Raw genomic sequence first — 27,754 nt, 5'->3', positions numbered from 1 at the left:
GGAAACTTTGCTGTGGGTACGACAGCGGCGGGCTCGCTTTCCGGCCCCTGGATGAGTGGAGAGTGGGAGCCGAGGAGGAGCTGAGGAGACGCTGGGGTTAGTGGCCGCGGGCGGAGAGGGGGGGGGGGGGCGGGGAGGAGGCCGCGCGGGGGAAGCGGCCCGGCGGCGGGGTCAGGAGCCCGGGCAGCCGCCGCTGGCGGCGATGTGAGGCGGGGCCGGGGGCCGTCTCTACCTTTGTTGGCTCCCCGCCGCCCCCGCCCGGCCCGGCTCGGCCCGGCCCGGGAAGCGAAGCGAAGCGAAGCGGCTGCCCCGTCTCACGCTCTCCTTCTCTCTGGGTCTGTGTCGGTCTCTCTTCTAGGACATGGCCGAGGTACCGCCCGGGCCGAGCAGCCTCCTCGCCCCGCCGGGGGACGCCCTCTCCCCCTTCCCCGGAGGAGGGGGGGCCGCCGCCTGCCCCGGGGCCCTGGACGAGGAGGAGGAAGAGGAGGGCGGCCAGGCGCCGCAGGCGCGAAGCGGCGGCAAGGGGGGGCCGCCGCCGCAGCAGCACCGCCTCCTCCACCACCACCACCACCCGTCGCACCACAACCACCAGCTCAACGGCCTCCTCAGCCCCGAGCTGCGGCACCTCCGAGCCTCCCTCAAGAGCAAGATCCTGAGCTCGGAGGGGGCCGAGGGGCCGGAGAACAAGCGAGCCGGCAAAACAGTGGGCTCCGGACAGCCGCCGGCCGCAGCCCCGTGCTCGCCCCCCGTCCCCAACCACCTCCCGGAGCCCCAGGCCAGGACTGCGCCCCCGGCAGCCACAGGGGACAGGAGCCAGCCGGCGGCCGCCACTGCAGCCCGCAATGGACTGGCTGGGGGGCCTGGCCTGGAGGAGGGGGATGAAGGGGAGGAGGAGGAGGAGTCTCTGCTGCTGCTCTCCACATCCTTAGCAGCAGCCTGCAGTTTGAAAGGCTCGGGGACGGACTCTCCTCCCGAGGAGGACCTAACGATACGATACGTCCGGTATGAGTCCGAGCTGCAGATGCCCGATATCATGAGACTGATCACCAAAGATCTGTCTGAACCCTACTCCATTTACACGTATAGATATTTTATCCACAACTGGCCACAGCTTTGCTTTTTGGTAAGTGGTGGGGGAGGAGGGAAGACGTTGGGAAGGGTCTGGGGTAGAGGGAGCAGGTTGGAAGGGGGGTGGAATTCATGGGGAAGCTTGAACTGCCAACTGATGCTTTTTCATGGTCACGGGATGGAGAGAGTTCTGGAAATACCCTGTCTTATTTACCGGTGATGTGCTCTGCGCACCTGTGGTGCTCTATGTAGACAATTCAGAAAGTATACCTAGTCACGCTCGTAAATGAATGATTCAAGTAGAGTAATGGGGTTTGCATGTGGGACTGAAACCCAGGAACTCCTGAGTTCTAAGCCTGCCATTGACACTGATGTTCTTTACGACCTCTTGCAGTTCATTTCTTCATTCTCTGCCTCAGTTTCCACTCTTGTAAAATTGAAGTAACAGTACTTAACTAGCAAGTCTTGTGACTTAATTTGATAACTTTTTTCAAGGTTCTGTACAAAACAGTCCAAAGTAATTCACTTATACGATGTGGTCTGAGTTAAGTTGTAAATGTAATGGGATGGACAGATATCATGGAATTGAATTTTTGCAAACCTCAAACTTTTTATCTGCAAAACTAGTTGAAAATGAAACATAAAATACAACTGTATCTTCTAGTGCAAAAGTCACAGTATATGTAAAAACATAATTGTCATGCTATGTCCAAATACTGTGCTAATAACACATCCAGTCTTGTTTCCTGCCTGCTATATTAGACTAATAGTCCATTAGTCTGCCTTTGTCAGTGGCTTGAACTTCTTTATCTTAAAGAAAACATAGTAAGTTCTAAAGCTTTTTTAGTAATGAAAAGTTTAGTGTTATACACTAATCATATGGGTGTGAGCACCATATGTAAGTTGTCTAGAGAAACATTTGTACCTCAATCCTGTAGACGTTTCTGCACGTTTGACTTTATGCACGTGAATACTTATGTTTAAAACAAAGTATGTGTGTAAGTGTATGGCCTTGATCCTGTAAACATTGTCCTTGGTAATAGATAATAGGTAGTTTCCATTTACACAAGGAAAGTCAACATTTGTATGAAAACATTTTTATAACAGTTATCATATTGAAATGAAGTTGAATACAAAGTAAAAGAAGGAAAAACATGTTATGGATCTTTTGGGAACAGTTTAAAGACTAGCTATTACACTACAGACAGGGTGTAACTAATTTTGTGGAGGCAGAAGTTCTTTCTGATAAGTTATTAAACTCTTCTCCTTTATGTACAATAGTATTCATTCATCACATGTGGCTTGCAAATATTCACTCAGGAATAATTATTATTACATGGGAATAAGATGTGACTATACCTTTACTGTGGATTACTGGTGCTTATGTGCTTATATTTTCTGTGTTAACCATGGGCATAATTTAATGGTCTGTACTAGAGTTTCCAAAACTGTGGGCCTTATGACCCCTACAAGGGTATACAGCAGGGGTATGGAAAGTTGTGCAAAAAATGTGAAATAGTTAAAAATGGATATATAACAGAAGCCTTATAATGGTGTATCCTATTTGGACTACCATATTGTTGAATGTAGGAACCTCAGTTAGTGGTTCGATGCAGAGTAGTGCAGGATGTGAGTGTGTACAGCAGCCTGCTATAGCTTCTTCTGATAAAATAGTATGAAGCCTGTACTTGGGTGTGTCTAGATTTACCTTATACAAAACAAGTCCTATTAAAAACACTTGTGTGACATGAAACTCAAGTACCCATATGTGCACACGGCACTGAATTGGGATGCTGGATGTGTCAGCAGAAATCAGGCCAGAAGGCACTGTTGAGCATTGCATGATCTTATAGGATATGTTGTTTAGTCTGTGGAGCTCAGTTCTTGCCAAGGAGTGATTTAGGAAGACTGTTCCATGAAAAGGACAGTGACAAGTCATTCAGTGACATTCTCAAAGAAAATGTGGGAACGTGACACATGAGACATGGTTTTACATCAGTGGATTCAAAACCAGAATGTAGAGTGCTCTGAAGTGCTGGCTGTGGAGCTATAAAGTCTTTAAAGTGATTGCAGCATCAAAGGGGAAAGAAGAAACCTTAGGTTTATCTTTAAGGGTGTGTTTTGAGAAAACTTGAAGCCTTAAAAAAACAACAAAACTTGAGTACTCAAACTGGCAATGTTGATACAGATATCCTTCAGATTTGGTATTTCTGAATCACAACAGTGTAAAGCACATACAGTTGTGGAAAACCTTACACTTGTGACTTCAAATGTTAGTCTAATGCAGCTGACAAATTGAAAACAGTGTCTTTATCAAATAAGTTTGTTTCATGTTATATTAGTAACATGGATGAGAATATTCAGGAGCAACTGCTTTCAAAACTTGGGAAAAGAGACTTCTTAAGCCTTTCAGTGTGCTGAGTCAATTGACGCCTCTGATGCAGCACAGATTTTAGCATTTGTGAGGTTTGTTTTTAAAGGGTCTGTTGAAGACTTGCTTTTTTTGTAAAGCTGAGCTATGTACACACAACAGACAAATGCATATTTGAGACATTTCAGGAATCAAAGTTTTCACATTTGTGGGGAGCATTCTATTGTAATTTGCATGAGCAGTGTCAAGATGATAACAGGAAAGAATAGAGACCTGGGCCTACAGAACCAAAACATCATATCTAATGCTTCATGGCTTCGTTGTTTTTCCCTGCACAGCAAGAACTTGGCAATTAAGAAAACTCCTCAAAGATTGCACTACTCCTTTAGGAAACTTATAGAGAGGTGAACTTCTTAAAAGTTGTCCAGTGAATACCTGACTGTTTGCATTGCTCTGATGGGTTCCCTTCACTGGCAACTTCTTTCATGCTGAAGGGAGGTGGCTTTCACAAGATAAAGTGCTAAGTCCACTCTCAGTTAAGACCAGGATGGCATGTTTTCCTGAATCATCCCTTGCTGAAACCTTCAACATGTTGGGCAACATACTTATCCTAACTAGTTGACATCTTTGGGCATCTAAATGAGCAGAACTTTCTCTTTGGGAGTGGACTAGGAATGCTGCATACATGGTTGCTAAGGACACTTGGAACACTTGGAAATTGGCCTTCATGAGTGCAAAAAGGAAATTTTGAGTTTGCTCTTATTTCAAATTTATAGGGCATTGAAGCTGTAAGAAACCAATCAGGAACTTATACATTAAAAACTGAGGGAACTGAAAACTCAGCTGGGAATACAATACTGTAACCTGCTTTGGAGGGAGTAGGGGGGAAGCTGAGGGGAAGCTGGATCACCGGCTCTTTCATCCAGCATGTTATTGATTTGGCTGCATTGACTAGGCTAGTGCAAGTCATAAGAATGGTCAGACCAAAGCTCCATCTAGCTCAGTATCTTGTCTTCTGACAGTGGTCACTACTAGGTGCTTCAGAGAGAATGAACAGAACAGGTATTTATCGAGTGATCCATCCCCTGTTGCCCATTCCCAGCTTCTGGTAAACAGAGGCAAGGGACACCATCCCTTCCCATCCTGGCTAATAGCCATTGATGGACTTATCGTCCATTAACTTATCTAGTTCTTTGTGAACGCTGTTATAGTCTTGGCCTTCACAACATCCTCTGACAAAGAGTTCCACAGGTTGACTTGTCATAGGAGAGGCCTGTCAAACTGACAGTCTTCGCCTGTGACAAGACCCAACAACTGACTTTAGTTAGGAACTTAGATTTGTGGCCATCTCTGATAATGTAGGTATCCATCTTAAGTTGCAGATGCCTTGAAAGTAATTTTTTTTCTCATCTCTGAGGGTCCAGTTTCTCTACAATGGTGGCAATTAAAAATGAAGCATGGCAATCATTTCTCAATCAAAAATGACTTAAGACCACATGTTTTTCCCCAGTTCAGCCTTGTGTATAACATCTTTAGTTAGAACAGCTTCATACGTCATACAAAATTGTGAGCGTATTTTTAAAAAAAATTGTAGCTCCTTTTTAACTTTCTAGTTTTGGCATGGTTAAAGTTACAAAACTTCTCCCATTTATGGCTGCCATTAGAGGGCTCAGGGAAGATGTTTATTTTAGTTTAGAAAGGGCAAGTTAAGTAAACCCTGGTCTATTTCAAAGATTTGGTAAAATAGGACATGTTGCTTATTATATAGAAGTAGATTTCTTTCTGATTATTGATACCTTTTGCAAATCTCCCTCTCCCCCCACCCCACCCCAAAAAAACCCCAAAAAACCAGCTATAGATCCTACTCAAGTTCTATACCTTTATAGGGTTCTTAACTTCATGTGATTAGCAGTAGTAGTAGTTCTGTTTCAATTGAATTCTACAAGTTCTAAAGGTAATTTTTTTGTACTTCCAGTAAAGAGACTGCAGGTGTTTGGATATAAATCCCTAATGATTATAATTGAGATTTTTATGATTACTGTTAATGTTTTTCTTCTGTATCATATTCCATTCAAGGATCTCAAAGCATTTTACATTAACATAAGACCCCTTTGAGAAAAGTATTCACTACTTTTCAGTGGGAAAAACTAAGGCATTGAAACTGAACCCTAGAGAGGCCAGGAAATTGCCCAGACCTTCAGAGCAAGGTCACTGCAGACCCAGGAATAGATCTTAAAACACCTGACTCCCAGTCTTGCAGTCTACCACAACTATTTCTTTTTGTATTTCAACTTAACTCAGTTAAGAACACACAAGTTCCTCCAGAGCTTGTTACTTTTTTAACTGAAATACTTTGTTGCTTCTGTCTATCTAAGGCAGTGGTTCTCAAAGCCGGTCTGCCGCTTGTTCAGGGAAAGCCCCTGGCGGGCCGGACCGGTTTGTTTACCTGCCGCATTCGCAGGTGCGGCCGATCGCGGCTCCCACTGGCCGTGGTTCGCCGCTCCAGGCCAATGGGGGCTGCAGGAAACGGCGCCCTTCCCGCAGCCCCCACTGGCCTGGAGCTGTGGACAAGGCAGGTAAACAAACCAGTCTGGCCCGCCAGGGGCTTTCCCTGAACAAGCAGTGGACCGGCTTTGAAAACCACTGATCTAAGGTACTTGTATGGTTCCCAGCATTGTATCTGAGCACCTCTCAGTCTTTAATGTGTTTATGCCCACAATGCCTTTGTGAGGTAGGGAAGTGCTGTTATCCACATTTTACAGATGGAGGAACTGAGACACAGAAAGGCTAAGTGACTCCCCCAAGGGCAGACAGGAAGTCTGTGGCAGAACTGTCAAGTCCCAGGCTAATGCCCTAACCACTGGACCATCCTTCCTCTCTTTTCACAGTTGGTGATATGATAGCAAAACCTGAGACATGACATATGTGGCTCCGAAAGGCACTCTAGCCTTTGGTTTCAAGACTTAATTAGGTTTTTATTTTAGTTAATGTTTCAATCCATATGTAGACGCTTGTGAAGCAAAATGTAGACAGTTTAGTAATAACTCTTGCAATTTGTGGATGAGATGAAATCATCTCTTTAGTTAAATATTTAAATTTTCTTGCTTAAAAAACAGGTAACAAATGATGAAATTGAATTTATGCAAGTTAACACTCTTTGAGATTTAGACTAACATAGGTTTGAAAAATAATCTCACAGTACAAACACCTTTAGTACTGGGAATATTTAATACTTGTTTTGTGGAGTTGGTGTCTTGGGGCCAAAATCTGCTGTTTAAAAACTTACATGTGATTTCACTGGGAGCTGCATTCATGTATTTGAAAGCAGAATTTGGCTCTTAATCATTTGCTCTGAAATGATCCTTTATGGAAATTTCACTTTTGCTTCAGTCTGTTTTTATTTAGGCTATTTCCACTTTCTCCTTCAGAATGCCAGAGAACTAAACTATTAATTTTACGTGCTGGAGTAGGTTTTTCACCTTTCAGTAAGAGGGAAAAGGGAAATAAGGGCCTGATCCTGCAGTCCTTATGCAAGCAGAATGCTACTGGAGTCACTGGGAACCTTGTCTAAGAACTGCAGGAAAAGATCTTCTGAAAAACATGTACAATACCACTTTGTTACTTATCACTATTTTCTGACAGTAACCACAAAGATCAATGAATCTGCAGTTTTGTGTCAGTGAACTGCTAGATCAGTAGTGCAGTTTTATTTTTAAATAAAAATGAACACTATTTGTAGCCAATGGAATGTTGGTATATACATTTATTATTTCCTGTTTATCTCGAATTTCACTTCTCTCAACATGTATCAAGTATGTTATCTATAAAGTTTTCTGTATGATTCTAAGTGAACAGTAATTTGCACCATTATGTTCTCTTAAAGACAAGAGGTGTGTGTTTGCTTTAAATCAAAGTGTGGGATCACATCAGGTACTCTGCATAATTGTAGCAGCACTATTTAAGAGTCTGTCAGTTCTTCCAATATACAGTATAAGCTGTTTTATCTGGCATTTCATCAACCGGAAAGCTCTATAAACCAGCATTTCTGATTTTCATTGAAATTCCAATTTATAGTCTGGTTGGTGTGGGGCTGGCAGGGGGTTGGGGTGTGCAACACGGGCTCTGGGAGGGAGCTTGGGTGCGGGAGGGGGCTCGGGACGGGGGTTGGGGCGCGGGAAGGGGTGCTGGATCCGGGGGGGGGGGGGGGTTGCTCACCTTGGGCGGCTCCCTGCAAGCGACGATCTGTCCCAACTGCTCCTAGGTGGAGGTGCAGCAGGAACTGCGGTTCCCGGCCAATGGGAGCTGCAGAGCTAGCGCTCGGGGCGGGGGGGCAGCAGGTCGCAGAGCCGCCTGCTGTGCCTCTGCCTGTGAGCAGCCAGAATTGGTCGCTGCTTGCGGGGAGCTGCCCAAGGGGAGCGCACCCCAACCCACTGCCCTGAGTCCACAGACGCGCGCGCACACACACACACACACACACACTCTCTCTCTCTCTCTCAATCTGCCCCCTACCCCCGCCTGCATTCAGACTCCTTTCATCTTAGTTAACCGGCTTTTTTCACTTACCGGCACCCCCCATTTCCCCAACATGCCGGATTAAACAGCATTTACTGTAATGCTTTATGTTTCTCAGGGCCTGAGCTATACAAAACTTGCCTTGGACTGAAACTTGGCATACTAGGTCTTAGTGTTGAAGAGGTGTTTTTTCTTTTAAAGAAATGGAAAGAAATTTACTTGATTTGCCTGTTTAAATTATGAAATGTGAAGCAAAACAACTTGTAGGGTGTGTTATATCTCAAAAGTGTTTTCTCCCCTCCCCCCCCCGTTTTTTAAATAGATCTTTTTAAAGCCATTTGTCTAAATTGTAGACCAGTTCTTCTGGGTACATTAAGAAAAAAATTATTCTTGCTAAGTTTAATTTAGAAACTTCTTTCAGTGCTTGATGCACTTTTGCCCAATAGTCTGCACACAAAATCTGAATAAACTGTTATAATCAAGGGAATAAAATCTTTCCCCCCATATCATGGTGCTACTCTGCAACCACTGCTAATTTCTCAGTTGCTGCACCTCTCCTTCAATGGGGGCTCTTGGCGAGTGGATTTGTGTAGACACAATAATAACCCACCACTCATGAGCAGGACTATTAAAAGGACTAAAGGAAAATATTTTTTCCTGAAGGGAAACTTTGGTCCTCATCTTGCAACAGGAGCCACTTGGATGGATCCTTGTACTTATACACAGCCTCATTGTGTTAAATCTGTGTGAATGCGGTTAGCAATTATAATCATTCCATTTATTTAACATTTCATAATATGAAGTATTTCAGAGTGACTAAGTCATCATGACCATGCCTCTCATGGCAAGTGTCACTGGGAGTAACTGTTAATGAGGAATTCTTAAGTAAATGAGAACTCTGAATTAAAGGTACTTGAAAAGCATGAAATTACTGGTAAAACTATTTTTGTCTGAATGGTTTCTTTTCCTTGTTACTGGAATGAAAAGTGACACTTGTTAAAGATAAAACATTAGGGTTTCATGAGAGCCATTATGTTCTTGGGGTTAAAAAATTGCTAACAGAAACTTAAAACAAGTATAATCTTTCATAGCTTTTGTAAACAAACATGGAAAATCGTATGCAAAAATAAATTCAGTTTGTAGTTTATACGCTAGTCTTGACAGAATTCAGCTGGATTTTTTATAAATTTGATGGATAATAGCAATGTTTATTTTTAAACTTTTTTATTTTTATATACTCAAATTTTCATAGATAAAAGGAGTTATGGGGCAGGGAATGTCAGACAATTATTAAATAATGGTAGACTTTGAGACTGTTAAAACACAGATTGTCAACATAACGTGTCAAAATATGCAAAGGAAATATCCATATATGAAAGTTCTCAAGCAGTGGCTTTTTTGGTTTTTTTTGCTTTGCCTATCTGTACATTTAGATTGTTGTTGATGCAATTTTTGTCGGCTTCCATGTGTACAGTGAAATTGTTGATAAAAATCTAATCCTTCTAAGCCTATTTCTTTACTCAGGCTGCCATGTCTTTTATTTTTAAATGTGAGTAAATAAGGATGGATTGAAGGACCTATTTCTAGAGTCTTGTCTTATATACAAAGTCTGCTCCCATTGAAGTTCTGTGTTGAATGACTTTAAACTCTGGTTTTTATATCACTTTGAGAAACACTATAAAGAGTGTTGTTGATAAAGTTTCCCATCTGTACTTTGGATATATGTTTGAACTGTATATACAGTTTTACAGTGCAAGCTATTATTTGTTACTTTTGTGTACGTAAGATTGTAATTTAAAAGGCAAACAAATTCACTTTTGTTTTGTTGGCATTCATTGTATATCACATACTTAGAATGTACTTAGATATTTGTTTGTCTTTAAGGCCATGGTAGGTGAGGAGTGTGTAGGTGCCATCGTCTGCAAGTTGGATATGCACAAAAAGATGTTCCGCAGAGGTTATATAGCCATGTTAGCAGTGGATTCCAAATACAGAAGAAAAGGCATTGGTAAGAATAGCCTCTCCATGTTCTTATTCAAACTCTGATAACCCTGTTGGGATGGTTGTAACTTTTGGAATAGAAGAGTGCCACAAAAATAACAACAGGCTTCTGCAGAGGTAAAAGTTTGTTTTCTTAGAAAGCTTTTTTTTCTTTAACTCAGAGTAACTTGAAGTGGTTTGGAGACTGTCTACACTTACTATCATGTCACATATTGTATTTTACAACTTTGGAGTTGCAATAACTAATTCTAGTTCATTTCCAATGAAAAATGAACAATTTTATTTCATTTTTTACTTGAACTTTTTTTTTTTACTAGGAGGCTGTTTACCCAAGAAAAATCCTATTTTCTGGTAGTAGCAGTCTCCCCAAAACCAAGTCTGGACAAGCAACACTTACTTGCTACCTTCCTGGAGCATTCTTGATGTGCACTTAAATTCCTGGGTGTATTAAATAATTGGTAAATTTGGCATAGGTCTGAAATGAAAGATACCCAACCTGCCACCTCAGTTTCTCTTGTAAAATGTCAGTGCCAAATAAGAAAAGAAATGGATAACTTGTGTAGCCGTGTTTGCACATAAACCCATTCACAACCTCCTACTCACTATCCCGGTGAGCTGCTTTAGTAAATTCTTCCTTTGACTCCCCTTGATCAAATTAGCCACATACTGCCCTTTGGGGAGCCATACATATAGCTAATTACAGCATGTATACTTAAAAAAATCTCTCTTCTTATGAGGCAACCAAATTTGAGATAGTTTGTTGGACAGTTTCCTTAACATCCGTGCCAGGAATTTCTTCCTTGTTATCTTCACTTACCAAATCAACGTTGAACTACTTTTTTAAATAGGCCATCTTGAAACATTGTCCCCTATTTTGCAGTACTTTTGAAACTTAAAATGTATATTTCAGCATTTCAGGACAAGGATATGCTTTGCTACTAATTCGTTATGGAGCAAACTCTTGCTTCCTGTATGTTTAAACTCTGTTTTTGTTATGGAGGACAGAGCATGACTTGCACCAGAAAAATACGGGACAGATTTGTAAAATATTTCTGTTGTGCTTCTCTGACCCCTTTCTCTTCCTGCAGCTCCTCCAAATATGACACAACATCAAAACAAGTTTCACCCCAAGTGCACAAACAATCTTGAATGTAGTCTTGGTTTTTATAAAAGCAAAATTTTGGCATAGGCTTCCAAGTTTGGGGCCAATAATGACTGCCCTAATATAGTCACAGTAGTATATAGGGGAAAGGATACAGGGAGATCACTCTTCCTCCTTTCCCTTGAGCACTGTCATGCAGGAGGCAGCCATAATTTAGCTGCAGATGCTTGGGAGTACAAGGGGATGCCAACTAACGCTACATTTATGTCCACAAAGCGTGCTGTCTCTGCATGACTTCTCCCCTTCTCTGCCCCGTCTGTATCCTGTTCATGCCACATCAGGGTAGCACTGGCTTCACTTTTTAACGTGAAGCAAATCGAAAGTACCTTCCCTCAGTACCTCTCAAGATGTTTTTTTTTCCCACAAAGAGCATCACTACTCATTAGATTTACCTTTCCCTGTCCCCAGCATATATCAAACTTTGTAAGAGGTGAAATTTCATCCTCTATATCTATTTAGTTGGTATTTTAAATATACAATCTATAGATTGTTTCAGGGTGTGTGTTTTTCTTTTTTTTTTTAAAGAGCAATCTTTTTGCAAGAGAAATGTTCCTCAAATATGTTCAAAGGGGATTCCAATCATAGGTGCAACAAAAGGGAATTAAACAAGTCTTGAAATTCATCTTTATTATGTAAAATATGAGGATATTTTTAAACATGAGAAGCCTGTTTATAACAACAGAAAGACAAAGAAAAGAACTTCAGATTCCAAGGAGAAGCTTGTATATGTTACCTGTAGACCTATTATACTCTCATGGGTGCCACGTAGAAGTCTTTGCAAATACAGAATAGTTAGTATATACTTAAAGGCAATTTTAATGCCAAAACCTTGAAAGCAGACAGTGAATCTGCAGTCTAGTTTTGGGTATTGTGACTATTATATGCCACTGTGCTGTGTATTGAAATGGAATATGTGGATGTAATTAATATATATATTATAAAATTAGTAATCTGTAAACTGTGATTCTCTGAATTTAGATCTCTTCAAAAAATCTATACCTGTATTTTACTTTAATGCTATTAAAATCTATTTTCCAGGTACAAATTTGGTTAAGAAAGCTATTTATGCCATGGTTGAAGGAGATTGTGATGAGGTAAGTTTTTATAGGTGCTCAAAAATTTTGAGGGAGTACTCTCTGCTGTGTTTGTGTTATTCTCCATACCCATGGATTTATTTTGTAGGCATTCTTTTAGACACTTGATTATCTTGTAAGCAATTCTTCCATTTATTGTAGGAGATGGGATACCTTCAAAAAGGCAAACTGAGGAGTATTTTTTCAAACTTAAGTTTAGTTAACTATAACATAATGTACAAATAAGAAGAGTTAATACTTTTGATATATACTACACTAAACAGTTAGATACATCTTCTGAAATTTGATTCGTGTGCTCTGGGCTCCCAAACATTCTAAGAATAAATGCTTCTGTTGAACAGAGAGAGCTTGTTTTGGAATTTGAGTCGGTTATTCTACCTAACTCCTCATTGTATTCAGGATATGTGAAGTTAAACACTGAAACAGTATCAACTGTAATACTGTAAAACATGGTCTTATCAGAGTATCATCAAATTTTCCAAAAGAAACCCATACAGAGTACTTCCCAATAACATAGAATTATCACAAAGTGATTTAGTGTGTATTCTCTTCAGAGAATTTAGTAAAACTATTGCAGTATCATAAAATCAAACTTTACTTTCTGTATCCTAAATTTTGTTAATATCCCTATTCATCTTTTTTGCAAAATTCTTCCAACTAGATGAAAACTTATGAGTTCTGTTTGACTATACAAGAAGTAACTAATGTAGTCTTAATATGATTGGGTGAAGAGGAAAAATAAGGGAGGGAGAGAATAAGGTTCTTCACAGGCTTGTCTGTTTACCGCAGCTATCTATTCCTTAACACTAACTCAATAGGATAGAACCATAAACCTGTTGTCCTTAATGTAAGTGATTTAAAACACTAAATCATATTCATAGTTCCTCAGGGAGGTTAGCTAGTCCTTTGATCTTTCTTGGGTATCCTGATTAGCTGTGCACCCTGCTAATGCAGTATTTAGGTATGTTGTGGAAATTTGAACTAAAAATTGCAGGTTTTCTTTAAAAAAAAAAACAACAAAAAACAAAAACAAACCCTTCTAGAACGTATTTTTTCTCTCCCTTCCCCCCTCCTCCCAAATCAAGACTACTGATAAACTCTGCCACTTTTTCTATAATCTCTTCGGAATCTTATTCTCTGTTATCCCCTTCATCCTTATTGCCAATTTCTTGGTCACCTCTCACCTCAATTACTGCATCCGCTTCCTTTGGCCCTCCCATTTCTGGGATTGTGCCTCTCAATTATAACTCATGTGCTTCTGTTGAAATAGTTGTCCTCCCCCACAGCTCTTCCCTCTACCTCCTCCTTGAGTGGTCTTCAGATTTTGTTCCATAACTCATTCAAACCCTCTTTCCCAGGGCCCTTCAGAGCTCTACTCTAACTGCATGTGCACTTACCTACTTATGACTTATGCTTTGGCAACATAATGAAGCTTGATAACTCTCCATTTCCTTTTCCCATAAGCAGCTCCATGTCTTGTCCCATGTCATCCCCTATTCTTGAAATATACGTCCTGGTGCTGTCACTACACATCCCTTTCCTTGTTCAAATACTTCTTCAGTACTTCCTCATTTTTATCAGTCTTCCATTGCTGATCTCCAGTTTGGCCTTGAATATGATCACCATTTACAGATAAATAGCAATATTTCCCCCATTACCATAGTATCTAAGCACCTCTCAATCTTTAATGTATTTGTCACAACAGCCTTGTGATATAGAGAAGTGCAATTATCTCCATTTTCGAGATGGGGAACTGAGACCCAGATAGGTGAAGCAGCTTGCCCAAGGTCACACAGGAAATTTGTAGCACAGCAGGGAGTAGTAACATGATCTTCTGAGTCACAACTAGTGCCCTAACCATCCTTCTTCACTAATAAATGATTATTTTTTTAAAATGAGAGGAACTAATAAGACACATACATAATATTAAGTACATCTCATGAGTTTTTCCTATTGTAATCTTTGTGTTCCTTGTCCCATACACCTTATTGTTTTTATTTCTCACTGTGTAAAATCTAATGTGGACTACAAATTCCTCAACACATAGACCCTGCTATTTCATTTTTGTTAAATGCTATGCCCCTCTGCTGTATAAATAATTTTCCATGTTAGGTCGTTTATATACTTTTCAAACTCTCCCGTTAAATGTGCTACATTCTAGGCTTCACTGTGATCCATTATTATGAGATATTAACATATATAAACTATCTACAATAATATAGCAAATATGTCTTGATATTTTTTCTCTTCCTTGGCACTAAGTCTGGGCGTAGGTGACTTCCTCCAGATGCTTGTGATGCAACAATACAACAACTTTGGCTACTTGAACCAATGTCTATTCGACATTGGTGAGGCCTCATCTGGAGTACTGTGTCCAGTTTTGGGCCCCACACTTCAAGAAGGATGTGGATAAATTGGAGAGAGTCCAGCGAAGGGCAACAAAAATGATTAGGGGACTGGAACACATGAGTTATGAGGAGAGGCTGAGGGAGCTGGGATTGTTTAGCCTGCAGAAGAGAAGAATGAGGGGGGATTTGATAGCTGCTTTCAACTACCTGAAAGGGGGTTCCAAAGAGGATGGCTCTAGACTGTTCTCAATGGTAGCAGATGACAGAACGAGGAGTAATGGTCTCAAGTTGCAGTGGGGGAGGTTTAGATTGGATATTAGGAAAAACTTTTTCACTAGGAGGGTGGTGAAACACTGGAATGCGTTACCTAGGGAGGTGGTAGAATCTCCTTCCTTAGAGGTTTTTAAGGTCAGGCTTGACAAAGCCCTGGCTGGGATGATTTAACTGGGAATTGGTCCTGCTTCAAGCAGGGGGTTGGACTAGATGACCTTCTGGGGTCCCTTCCAACCCTGATATTCTATGATTCTATGAACCTTCTAATATATTTCAGAAAAGTTTTCGCTCATGACAAGGATTGGAAAAATCCACAGACCTGCTCGTCACTGGAGAGTGGGAAGCTTCCCCTGATGAGCGAGGAAGCCCATATCACCCATTTCTGCAAGATTTAAGTTTTTTTAATTCTTACTTAAGTTTCTAGTCCTTATGATTGGTACATAGCCAAGCAAGTATGAAATGATGCAGCATTACAGCTTGTCTTCCTGCACCTATAGATTGCTGCAGTAGTCTGCTGCTATTGGTTTTTTTCCAATCAGTGGCAGAGAGAAATTAACAAGGTGTTCAGTTTCACTGCTGCTACTCAGAATACAGTGAACAGTAAGGGAGAAAAATGTAAAAAATCTTATTTTTGTTCAAAAGTGTGCTTGAAAAATGAGCATGTTGTCCCATGTGTAAACATCAGTTTTTCCCAAGTGCCTGTTTGTTCACCCACTTAAAACATGTTTAGATGCGTCTTTGAAACTTTACCCGTAAATCTTACCTTGGAACAAAGGTGACAAAAGTACCATGTTCCAGTAATACTTGGGCAAGTAATCTGACAAGCTTGTACAATACTTTTCAAAGTATTGAAGAGCAAGGGGTAGATCTTAGGGAACAGTAGGTGAACTGTGATGTACATTTAGTACCTAAAGTATATGGTGGTGCCCATTTGTGGTGTTTGAAAGTTTGCTGCAACAGCATAATGGTAGCTGTAAAAAGTTTAATCTCTGTTTTGTTTGCTGGTGGTAACAAACTAGGCAAACATACAAAGTCCCCAGGTAGAATCGGATATCTGAGGCCTTGTCTACACTACTGCAGTAAGTCGACCTAAGTTACACTACTCTAGCTACTTGAATAATGTAACTGGAGTCGATGTAGCTTAGGTTGACTTACCACAGTGTCTACACTGTGCTGCGTCAACGGGAGACACTCTCCCGTGGACTTACTTGACTCTTCTCATTCCAGTGGAGTAGACTGGAGAGTGCGCTGCTGTCGATTTAGCGGGTCTACATCAGACCTGCTAAATTGCCCCCCACTGCATTGATCACAGCAGCGTCAATTTCCAATAAGGGTAGATGTGGCCTAAGGCACTGTGTGCTTAACATACTTTGGTCAAAAGGCCATTTTGAGCTACAGGTAAAATTTAAGTCTGAAGAATGTACCGCTAGCGAAAGATTACTTTAAATACGTGTTCATGTGTGTAAATTTAACATTCTGCCAAGTCCCTAAATTTCACTAGTGTAATTTTTGACATTATGGTTTTCTGAGATACTTAATGATAGTGAATTTTGATGATGATCGTTCAAGATTGTGGACTAAAGATTTTGGGAAACTAAATGAGCCAAAGTTTATAGTAGATTATGGTAAATTAGCATAATTTATTGGCATGATCTGAGAGCAATATGTAGAAAATGTGGTCTACTGGAAACAATTTTAAAAGCTATGCCTCTGAAATACATAATTACCTGAATTACTGTGACTATATTTGCATAGCCCCAAACTCCGCTAAAAGTGAAAACTCAATGGTTTGATAAAAAGCCAAATACATCTGTCGTCTTGATTTCATGAATACTCAACTTCTTAGGTGTTATAAGCATTTCATTAGTAAAATATCTTAGGAGGATATTTTCAATGATTTTCAATGGCAGTTGGCCTCTTAACCACTCTTTGTTTGTTTGAAAATTCCCCTTAAAGCAGATCTGGCTGAAAAATTGCAGCATTTAGGGCCATCCTGTAGATTTGTTTTCCCTTCTTGAGGGAATTTGATTCTTTAAAGGAAAGAATGGATTGTTCATTAATGTATAATCTTTCATAGTAATCGAAGTATAACATTTCGTACTTGCACAGTGTCTTACATCTTCATAGCACTGTATAACTGCTAACTAATCAAAATAAATTGGCAGTACATGCTAAAAATACTTAACATTCTCACAATTTTTCTGAAAGTTAGGAAAGAAAATTGCTTATACAAAATGTGAAAAGGAATCGCAGCTTTTTACAAGCAGCCTCATTGAAAAACAGATAACAGTCCACAGCTGAAAGTCACCATGAATACTATTATCAGCTAGGTTGGTCTTTAGCATCATAAATACACCTACTAAACAATAAAGTGTGACGCTTTGCTTACCTCACTGGGATCACAACTTTAAGTCAGCAAAACTCGAGAGTCCAGACATCTGGTTACATGAAATACTGCATCATAATGTGGCTTTTTTATTGTATATGTTGTAAAGGATGATGTATGGTATCATGAAATATTTCAGATTATTCATTGGAAATATGGTCTTTCTTCAGAAACTTTGTGTCTGTAGAAAATACTATTCTATTGATTGAGCTGGTCAGGACTCATGCAGGTGGACAGAGGAGATGATGTTTCTGAGTTATTAAAAGAATTAACAGGCATACTTGTACACCGAAAGCAAATTGGTTGTAGGAAATGCTCTAGGACAGAAGTGAGTGGGAACACTGAACACGCTGTCTTGCATTTGAAACTGAATACAGGAATGGGACAAGTCTTTGCGCAACCACACCCCTCCAAACCAAATGAAGCATGAACAAAAACAACCAAGAGAATGTAATTGGGCTTCTTGATTATGTGCAAATACACATTTCAGTATCACTTGCATATTGTTTATTCAAGCAGGGTGACTTAGGTCCTTCTTGTCTGCAAGGTACATATATCTTGTCTATTCAGTGTTTAAGATTAAACTTTTTCCAGCAGTATATTTGATCAATTTTATACTTAATTGAAGGTTAAAATTACACTAGATTACACTAGCCTTCTAAATTGTAAGTATCAATCGTAATAAGGTGACATGGACCAGTGGCCAAGGCACTGGCTAGGAGTAACGAGGCCAGCGTTCTTTTCTTGGATGAACCAGTAATTTGCTGTACTCTAATTATTTAATCTATTTCCTTCAGTTTTCCCATCTGTAAAATGGGGACAAAAATACTTATCACCTCAGATTCCACAGTGATGGGTGTTATAAAAGAACCTATTTAGAGCTGCTGTTCCTTTGTAGAGCATCAGAAGTCAGTCTTTTTGTTTTTCTTCTCCACTCTGAAAATGCTGGCATTCTTAAAATCAGAGCTCACTGCCTTATTTAATTTTTCAGTAATTTTTCACTTTGTATGACACTCTCTATCCCTTCTTATGGTGTGATGTAAACAAATGTACTTCACTGTTGTCTGTTTCATTGTGTCTTGGTGAATGGAGAACTAAAGTATTGGGATTCCAGCAGACCTGAATTTCAACATTTAACCACTTTTAAATAAGTGACTTGCAGGAGTGGTTGGCAGCCCTTTGGCATTGCTTGCAAATCAGCATGAATATGCAAAGTTGAAACTGGACACAGGCATGTTATAGTACTCTGCCAAGTTGCTAAACTTCAGTGAGAATGAATGCTGTTGACAAAGTTCAAATGACAGGGGGCTTCCTGCTCAGTGTTACTTATGTGGGTCGTATTTCCTGACCTCTATAATGCTTTGTTTTAATCTGAGCTCAGAAGCAATTTGAGGCTTTTAATTGTAATTAAGTAGAAAATAAGCATTGATTCTTTAGTTCTAAATTGCTACTATTTCAGTAAGTGATTGAGTCAATGTTTATTTAATCAATTCAAATTAATATGGTAGTACTAATGAGCCCAGTCAGAAGTCTCGATGATGATACCAGCGAAGTAACAAGGTGTATTGAAAACCAGAAACCCAATGTCTAATTCTTCCCAGGAGGCTTAGAATTGAATTAACATGTCTTACAAATACAGATACAGTAAACTGACCACCATGTTTTAATCACCCTGGATATTATTTTTTTTTATTTTACATCACTTTGTCTTTGCTTATTTAAAAAAATGAATTATTTTAGCCTTTTCTTCCTTTTAATTTTCCCTGCTGTGCCTATCCCAGGACATGGTTTATTTGTGGGGGGATTAAAGGGGGATGAATGGCTGGAATATGTGGTCAGAGATGTTTCAGATTTGGCCATTAGTCAAACTTGTAAATGTAATGAATATGTATTATGTTTTAGTATATGCATTCAGAGTTCATGGTGAGCACATTTTCTTTTCCATTGTCTTGTATTTTGTGTAGCCATTTGTACCTTTGCAAAGTGGATGTGAAATGCTACAGTTTGACAGTGTAAGAAGCTCTTTCTTGAGCATCAACAAGAGAATTGATTCATAGTTTGCTGCAAATATTATGCAAAATGTTGCTTTAATTCTGTGGTCTCTATACCATGCGCATCATTATAGTATTAAATGCTTTTTTGTATTTAATATGTAAATTCACTTCATCATGGATTCATCTGTAGTCTGAAGAGCTTGTCATTTTCATTTTGGTGGGCAAGTATTGTGTGTTCTTGTGCATACAGAGACCGTTTTTAGTGTTAAAATAAGATCTGCTTGAGTTTTGGTAGAATATTGTGAAAATGTGTGTATATTTTACAAATTTAGATTAGATTCTCTGATGTGCCAGAGCTCTGCTCAGTGCAGCTGAGAAAAGGGATGAAGAGTGGAACCAACACTGATATTATGACACCTTTGTACTCCCCCGTGCTTGGGGCCAATTTGGTTCTCAGTGTAACTTAAGCCAGGCTCAGGTTTGCTGTAAATTGTACATGGCTGCCATACTTCCAGGGGGGCCTTTCCACATCCAGCAATTGCCAGAGCACAAGGGAATAGAAAAAAGCGGCTCTCCATGCTCAACTTATGCCAGGACTAGCTGGGAGTGGTGTAGGGCAAACTGCATGCCACTCAGGAATTTTCCGATATAGAATCACAGGACTGGAAGGGAGCTTGAGAGGTCATCTAGTCCAGTCCCGTGCACTTATGACAGGACTAAGTATTATTTAGACCATCCCTTACGTGTTTGTCTAACCTGCTCTTAAAAATCTCCAATGATGGAGATTCTACAGCCTCCCTAGGCAATTTATTCCAGTGCTTAACCACCCTGACAGTTAAGTTTTTCCTAATGTCCAACCTAAACCTCTCTTGCTTCAATTTAAGCCCATTGCTTCTTGTCCTATCCTCAAAGATTCAGAACAACAATTTTTCTCCCTCCTCCTTGCAACAACCTTTCATGTACCTGAAAATTATCATGTCCCCTCTCAGTCTTCTCTTTTCCAGACTGAACAAACCTAATGTATTCAATCTTCTCTCATAAGTCATGTTTTTTAGACCTTTTATCATTTTTGTTGCTCTTCTCTGGACTGTCTCCAGTTTGTCCACTTTTTTTCTGAAGTGTGGCGCCCAGAACTGGACACAATACTCCAGGCCTAATCAGTACGGAGTAGAGTGGAAGAATTACTTCTCGTGTCTTGTTTACAACACTTCTGCGAATACATCCCAGAATGGTGTTTGTTTTTTTTACCCCCTCAACAGTGTTATACTGTTGACTCATATTTAGCTTGTGGTCCACTATGACCCCCCCGATCCCTTTTCGTAGTATTCCTTGCTAGACAGTCACTTCCCATTTTGTACATGTGCAACTGATTGTTCCTTCCTAAGTGGAGTACTTTGCATTTGTAAATAGGATGAAATTCAATAAGGACTTTAGACCATTTCTCCAATTTGTCTAGATCATTTTGAAATATAATCCTATCCTCCAAAGCACTTGCAACCCCTACCAGCATGGTATCGTCCACAGACTTTATAAATGTACTCTCTATGCCCTTATCTAAATCATTGATGAAGATATTGAACAGAACCAGACCCAGAACTGATCCCTGCAGGACCCCACTCGTTATGCCCTTCCAGCATGACTCTGAACCACTAATAACTACTCTCTGGGAACGATTTTCCAACCAGTTATGCACCCACCTTAGAGTAGCTCCATTTTGGTTAGTTTGTTTATGAGGAGGTTATGCAAGTATCAAAAGCTTTAGTAAAGTCAAGATATACCACGTCTACCACTTCCTCCTATCCACAAGGCTTGTTGTCCTGTCAAAGAAAGCTATCAGGTTGGTTTGACATGATTTGTTCTTGACAAACCCATGCTGACTGTTACTTATCACCTTATTATCTTCTAGATGTTTGCAAATTGATTGCTTAATTATTTGCTCCATTATCTTTCCGGGTACAGAAGTTAAGCTGACTAGTCTGTAGTTCCCTAGGTTGTCCTTATTTCCCTTTTTATAGACTGGCATTCTATTTGCCCTTTTCCAGTCTTCTGGAATCTCTCCCGTCTTCCATGACTTTTCAAAGATAATGGCTAATCAGATATCTCCTCAGTCAGCTCCTTGAGTATTCTAGGATGCATTTAATCAACCCCTGGTGACGTGAAGACTTCTAACTTGTCTAAGTAATTTTTAACTTGTTCTTTCCCTATTTTAGCCTCTGATCCTACCTCATTTTCACTGGCATTCACTGTGTTAGACGTCCAATCTCCACCAACCTTCTTGGTGAAAACTGAAACAAAGACATCATTAAGCACCTCTGCCATTTCCACATTTTCTGTTATTGTCTCTCCCACCCCACATTGAGTAATGGGTTTACCCTGTCCTTGGTCTTCCTCTTGCTTCTAATGTATTCTAGAATGTTTTCTTGTTACCCTTTATGCTTCTAGCTAGTTCGATCTCGTTTTATGACTTGGCCTTTGTAATTTTGTCCCTACATACTTGTGTTATTTGTTTATATTCATCCTTTGTATTTTGACCTAGTTCCCACTTTTTGTAGGACTCTTTTGATTTTTAGATCACTAAAGATTTCTCCTGGTTAAGCCAGGGTGGTCTCTTGCCATACTGCCTGTCTTTCCTACGCAGTGGGGTAGTTTGCTCTTGTGCCCTTAATAATGTTCTCTGAAGAACTGCCAACTATCATCAATTGTTTTTCCCCTTAGACTTGCTTCCCATGGGATCTTACCTAAAGTTTGCTAAAGTCTGCACTCTTGAAATCCATTTTCTTTATTTTGCTGCTCTCCCTCCTACCATTCCTTAGAATCATGAACTCTACCATTTCATGATCACTTTCACCCAAGCTGCCTTCCACTTTCAAATTCTCAGTATAGCAGAAAGCAGCCATTTGAGGGGTCCAGGATCTGCCTAGAATTTCATTTTGATTTGAAAAAAGAAAAGGAGTACTTGTGGCATTTATTTGAGCATAAGCTTTTGTGAGCTACAGCTCACTGTCATTTTGATTGAGTTTGCACTTTTTCTGTACACAAAAAATGTTCATGTAAATATTTCATCTAACAAATGTTCATGGAAAGCTAAACTTGGATCTGTTGCCAAATCTATTTAATCACGTAGCTAAACTTGTTTGGGGCAAAGTGTAATTAGTTTACAAAGGTTAGAGCATTCATTGAAAGAACTGAAAGGGTACCATGTGACTTAGGTCCCTAGCCATTCAATTTGAATAATAAATTCCAAATATCAAATACTTGATTGAAGCAATACAGCAAACAGATGAAATTTAATTGCACAAAACTTTAATTGATGTTGAGTAGCTGCCACATTTTTTAAAATTGGGTTCCATTTGGACAATTAATGAACAGAAGAAAAAAAAAGCTAATTCTATTAACAAATTGTTTATGGGTACACATTAGTCTATTAATCTAGAAGAGTTTTAAAACCGAACAGATAGCTGTGTAAATAATTTTTCTGAAATAATGCAACTCTTCTCAAAATTGACTTATTTTTTTCATTGTCTTTAAAGGTTGTCTTGGAAACAGAGATCACAAACAAGTCTGCTTTGAAACTTTATGAAAATCTTGGTTTTGTGCGAGATAAGAGGCTGTTCAGATACTATTTAAATGGAGTTGATGCACTGCGTCTTAAACTGTGGCTGCGTTAAAAGAAACCATCACATCAATCAACTGACTTCCCAACAACACAGAGTTGTCCTTTGCATGCAATGCAATTTGTACAGAATTGCTTTGCAGGTGGACTTAGTAATTTCCATGCAGCTCTTATCTGTCAGTGTCTCATTGAGTGTCGCACATATTTGTTGCACTTTGGCATGGCGCATTTGTTCTGAATTAAAACAGATTGTTTCAAACTTCGAGTTCTTTTGGTACCAGCAAGACGTGCCAGTTGATAGCCAAGATATGTTCATTCATTTGCAAGTCTACTGACTGTATTACATACATAGTGAACACTTGATCAAAGACACTGTATGTGGAACACAATGCTTGGTTCCAGAAAAAAGCCAATCTAGATTGTAAAATTCTATAAGTATACTAACATTTCATACAAAACTTGCCATAGTTTTCTGGAAAAAGGCTTCAATTTTAGGTTTTATTTTCAATATTGAATTTTCCATTCTTAAATATTGGTACCTCAGTGATTAGTGAATGAAAAAAATGTATTGTAGGGTGGGGTGTGTGTTACAATGAGTAACGGTAACAATTAAATTGCGTCTGCCAGTGCCTGTATAGATAAGTATATTTGTCTTCACCTCTAATTTTTGAGTGCATGCTTTTTTCTTTTTACTTTTTTCAATTGTCTTTGCAAGCAAACTTATGCTTTTATTTAAATTCTGAATTTGATAATAAATTATTTCAGATTTTTATAATTTGGATACTTCTCCCAGAAAAGGGTTTGGAAAGCCCTTCTTTTCTTATAGCAAGAAGTGTTAAGCTATTTTGAAAAACCTTGAGTAGCTGCTGAAAAAAGAACCTGATGTCACCAGTAAATCGCTGCTGCTTTTGGATGCACTTTTTCTTTAAAAGAGGGATTTTTAAAAATATATAGAAAATTAATGTAAATTGGTATGATTTTATTTAATCAAAATTATCTCTAGAAGCTCTGAAGAACAGCTATTTTAAAATAGAACAATTTTTTCACTTTGATTTGGATTCAGATTGCTTTGCTTCAGTGTTCTAAAATGCTTCTATCTTCGGTTCTCGAGCTTTGAAATAAATGTCAAGGTGTATTGTATCCATTTTTAGCTGCTCTCACCTTCTCAAAACTTATTTGAGCTAAGTTATTGAGGGGGTTCTTCCCCCTCCCCCTTCCCCTTTAAAATAAATGTAGCAGAGAAGGGACTTCCCTTTTTTAAATGGGATATATAGGTCTTGCCCTAAGCCATCAACTTGTTCAGCAGTAATGCTGTGTTTATGCTCTCCTGATTGATCAACGTGATATATGACCAAATTTATAAATGGATTGTATTTCATCTTGAAAAAAGGTGACATTGGTTTATTTATATAAGTGGAAGAACCTAGGCAACCCATGAAAAAAGGATGAACTCTCAATGAGTCTGCTCGTCTGTACTGAGTGTAATCTTCAGATTTGCCTTATTACACTGTGTTTTTAGGGTTTGGTTAGAGTCATGTTTTTTAATTGTTATAATTACTGTACATTTAAAAACCCTACCTCCTGTAAGTTTGGAAAATATCCCCTTACAGGAAAACTGGATTTAAACGAAAGCCAGCCTTATTTTGCACAGACAAACGTTCACATGGTGACAGGCATTTCTCACCGTGTACAAATTGTGAATTGTATTTGAAAATAAAGATTTTTTTTTTAATTAAAATTGGCACTTGGAAGTTCTCTGCTTGTGGACACCATTTGTGCTTTTCACTTTTTCCATTTCTAAAATGAAATTAATCCTCTAAAACAGTGCCAGAATAAATGTAAACTGAAGACTCTTATTTACAGAACAGGTATGGTGTGGTCAGTGACAGTGCATGTTTCCACCATACTACCCTGTAATGTAATTCATGCTTGTTCTGATTCAAAAACTTCTAGGGATAAGAATATTATTGACTCTGCTTAATCAATCATTGCTTGGCCTCTTGTGAATATACTGTCAGTAGGTGCCAATTTTAGTTAAGATTTCAGTGATATGGACTTCAGTCCACTAGAAACTGAACCTTCACCACAAACTTTATTTCCCATATGTGTTTTGGTGTCCTATCAAATGGTAACTACTTTGGTTCATTTGGCACTAATGATCTAGAGAGGAGATACTTCATGTCCTGTTACCAACTGTTGGAGACTATGTAGGGGATCCAGTGTTGGAAATTGCGAACCAGTCTTGCTTCATTGTTTAAAAAACAGCAGAAGAGAAGTCTTCTGCTGGTCAAATCTGAAAACACCTACTGTTTAAATATTAAAAGCAGATTAGAACCTAGCTTACAATAGCTCATACAGGTTGTTGCACAAATACCACTTTTGAGCAAAATTCAAATACAATTCAGTCTAGCCGTGGCACGAAGTGGTTCTCACCATGCAAACTTTCAGAATTCTGAGCAAAATGGGGGCAACTTTCTTTTAAGAGTGCTGTCTACAATAGTCTAATATTGCTACTGTATCACACACAGTTCACTACAGAAGATACTGAAGCTGTACACATTGGTATTCAAAAAATTGGTATAGTCTCACTTTGTTGCATAGGGTGGGATGTCCTGAATTTGCAACAAGGTGAGACTATCATTAACATGAAAACAGTTCAAATAGTACTTCAGATAGAAAGGCATAATCAGGGTTTCTTGGGGTTCTTTGTCTTTGTTGTCAAGACATGCTCCCTGCCCCTTTTTGCATTGACAAATCTAAACTAAGGAGTTGGTATTAAGTCACTTTTATGTTTAACTTTATATTGCCTGAAATACTACTATTGGCTGACATGTCAGAAATGTGTGCATTACAATGCTTTAAAAAGGAAAAAACGTTACGACTATCAGGTTCACCACTAATCTAATTGGCATTGCATAGCGCATCCCAGTTTCAGTGCACTACAAGACATCACTAAAACTGAGTGCTAAGTTACAAGGTTTTCAGGTTTTGTAGAAATGCGACCATAAATTATATTGGAGTTCGGGGATCAGGTGGGTAGCTAAAAAATATCAAGTGTATCTCAAAATATTGGACTGCTGTTTTGCGTGGATTATGTTCTTCTGTCCTTTATCCTTTGGCAAGAACAAGAACCAGTGAGGTTATGGAATGTGCAAGCTGTCTAAATAAGATGCAGTCAAATAAAATATGGTTAAGTTGTTTATGCATATCATTTTAAATGCACATTTTAATGTTCTAGTTTGATTTTTTTTATTGCCAGTAAAAACATACATAATTGTGTGTGTGTTTTTACTGTCTTCAGAGGATGAATGGAGAAATATTAGTAAGTGAAAACTCTACTCCTGACCCCTTCATACACGGCTATATATTTTTGATTTCCAAATCTAGTTCAGAATCACGTTGAATATTATTTATAGGAACTTCATGTCTGTGGCTGGACTAAAATATGAGATTGTTTGCATTATGCATCAATTAGTGTAGACAGGCAACCTGTGAGCCTGACCCTGCAAGGTGCCAAGGTGTCCCATGAGGTAATATGGGCAGTTGGCTCCTATTGAAATAAACAGGAGTTCAGGGCCATCAATAGCCTGTTCAAAGGCACTGAGGACTGGATTGTTAAATGTATTTAGGTGCCTAAACACAAAGATTAGCACCTTGTATTTTCAGAAGTGCCAAGGCACCAAACTCTCACTAGGTGCCTTTTCAAAAGTGCCTAACTCCCATTGACTTCAGTGGAAATTAAGCATTTAAGCACTTTTGAAAACAGCATTAGGCACCAAAGGGTGTAAACACCTTTTTAAAATCTAGCCATATAAGTAATTTGCAGGATTTGGCCTTATGTTTGTAAGAGGTGTACAACACAACTGAGATTAACTTGTTTACATCTTGAATTACTGATCAGCTGACATTTTTATTGGCTCTCATTACTCCAGGCTGTCTTCCAGCTAGATTCAGTCCTATTGGATTATGAGAATGTCAGTCACCAAAACGAAATGGAGCAGAACAAAACAGTTTTGAAGAATATTGCACACACAATGTTTTTGTGGTCCTAATGGTGGTAATCTTTCCTAATGGAGTATTCTGCTGCTAGAAAATATGGTGTATAAATGGAAAACTTTTTCCAGCACAAGGAACACCAGTGTGCACTGAATTTTTCAGCTCTTTTGGTGTATCATGTGGTAAAGCAGTGTGGCAGAAACTGGCCTAGAGCATTGCTGCTGCCTATGTTCCTCAGCAACCTCTTGAATTCTGGGCAAGATGTAGTTTTAAATGTTTTCTTGTTTTGTACTGCAATGTAGTCACAGCAGGAATACATACAGTTAATATATGTAGACTAAAATAGGTTTGGAAAGATCCAATAGCATTGGATTTTCAACCTATGACATTGGGATATGAACCTTTCAGGGCTGTAGCTGAAGATAGCTTTCAGTACTCTGGCAAATATTTTTATGAATAGAATGCTTTTAAGAAATATATTGTGGTAACGTAACCTACATAATTCTAACACAGAGTATCCTGTTTGGGAGCCTTTAGTTTCCCTAAACTTAAAGTGCTGTAGTAGCTGAGCTATAAATAATGGAGGAAATACCTCCCTACCTGTCCAAAGGCTTCAGGTGAGGAAGTAGAAATTCTTTCTCCCTTTGAGCATGCAGATCTCTGAATTTTTGAACGGAAGACAAAGAATTGTCATCTTTGTGGCACAGTTTTTCCCGTGCCTGCTCTGTGTTGTTGAGTTCAGTGTAGGGGTAACTGGGTGAAAGTATATGGCCTATGTTTAAACAGGAAGCCAGATTAGACCAAATTAATGAGAATGTAAATATTTTAGGCAGTGGCCCTACCTGGATGGAGCTCTGGCAGGCTGGAGAATCAGATAGTGGAGTAAGAGAGATAGTGGTCTTTGGGGTAGCACCATTCCATGCTATGCAACAATAT

General features: G+C 39.3%; 1 protein-coding gene across 4 annotated transcripts; it reads left to right on the top strand.

The window, feature by feature from the left end:
- NAA30 (N-alpha-acetyltransferase 30, NatC catalytic subunit) lies at positions 1-27,754 on the top strand. 4 transcript variants are annotated; one of them, XM_073350009.2, is made up of 5 exons: positions 1-96; positions 359-1,123; positions 9,836-9,959; positions 12,153-12,208; positions 22,740-27,754. In XM_073350009.2, the coding sequence occupies exons 2-5, from the start codon at positions 362-364 to the stop codon at positions 22,875-22,877; spliced, it is 1,080 nt and encodes a 359-aa protein (XP_073206110.2). In that variant the 5' UTR covers positions 1-96; positions 359-361; the 3' UTR covers positions 22,878-27,754. The 4 variants fall into 4 exon arrangements, with proteins under 4 accessions (XP_073206110.2, XP_073206111.2, XP_078709539.1 ...); XM_073350010.2 differs by lacking the exon at positions 22,740-27,754 and adding an exon at positions 15,107-15,213; XM_078853413.1 differs by lacking the exons at positions 9,836-9,959; positions 22,740-27,754 and adding an exon at positions 15,107-22,729.

This window comes from Lepidochelys kempii, chromosome 6 (assembly GCF_965140285.1).
Source record: "Lepidochelys kempii isolate rLepKem1 chromosome 6, rLepKem1.hap1, whole genome shotgun sequence".
In the NCBI taxonomy this organism is placed as follows: domain Eukaryota; kingdom Metazoa; phylum Chordata; order Testudines; family Cheloniidae; genus Lepidochelys; species Lepidochelys kempii.
The sequence above is the reverse complement of the archived record's forward strand: the minus strand, read 5'-3'. Positions and strand labels throughout refer to the sequence as shown.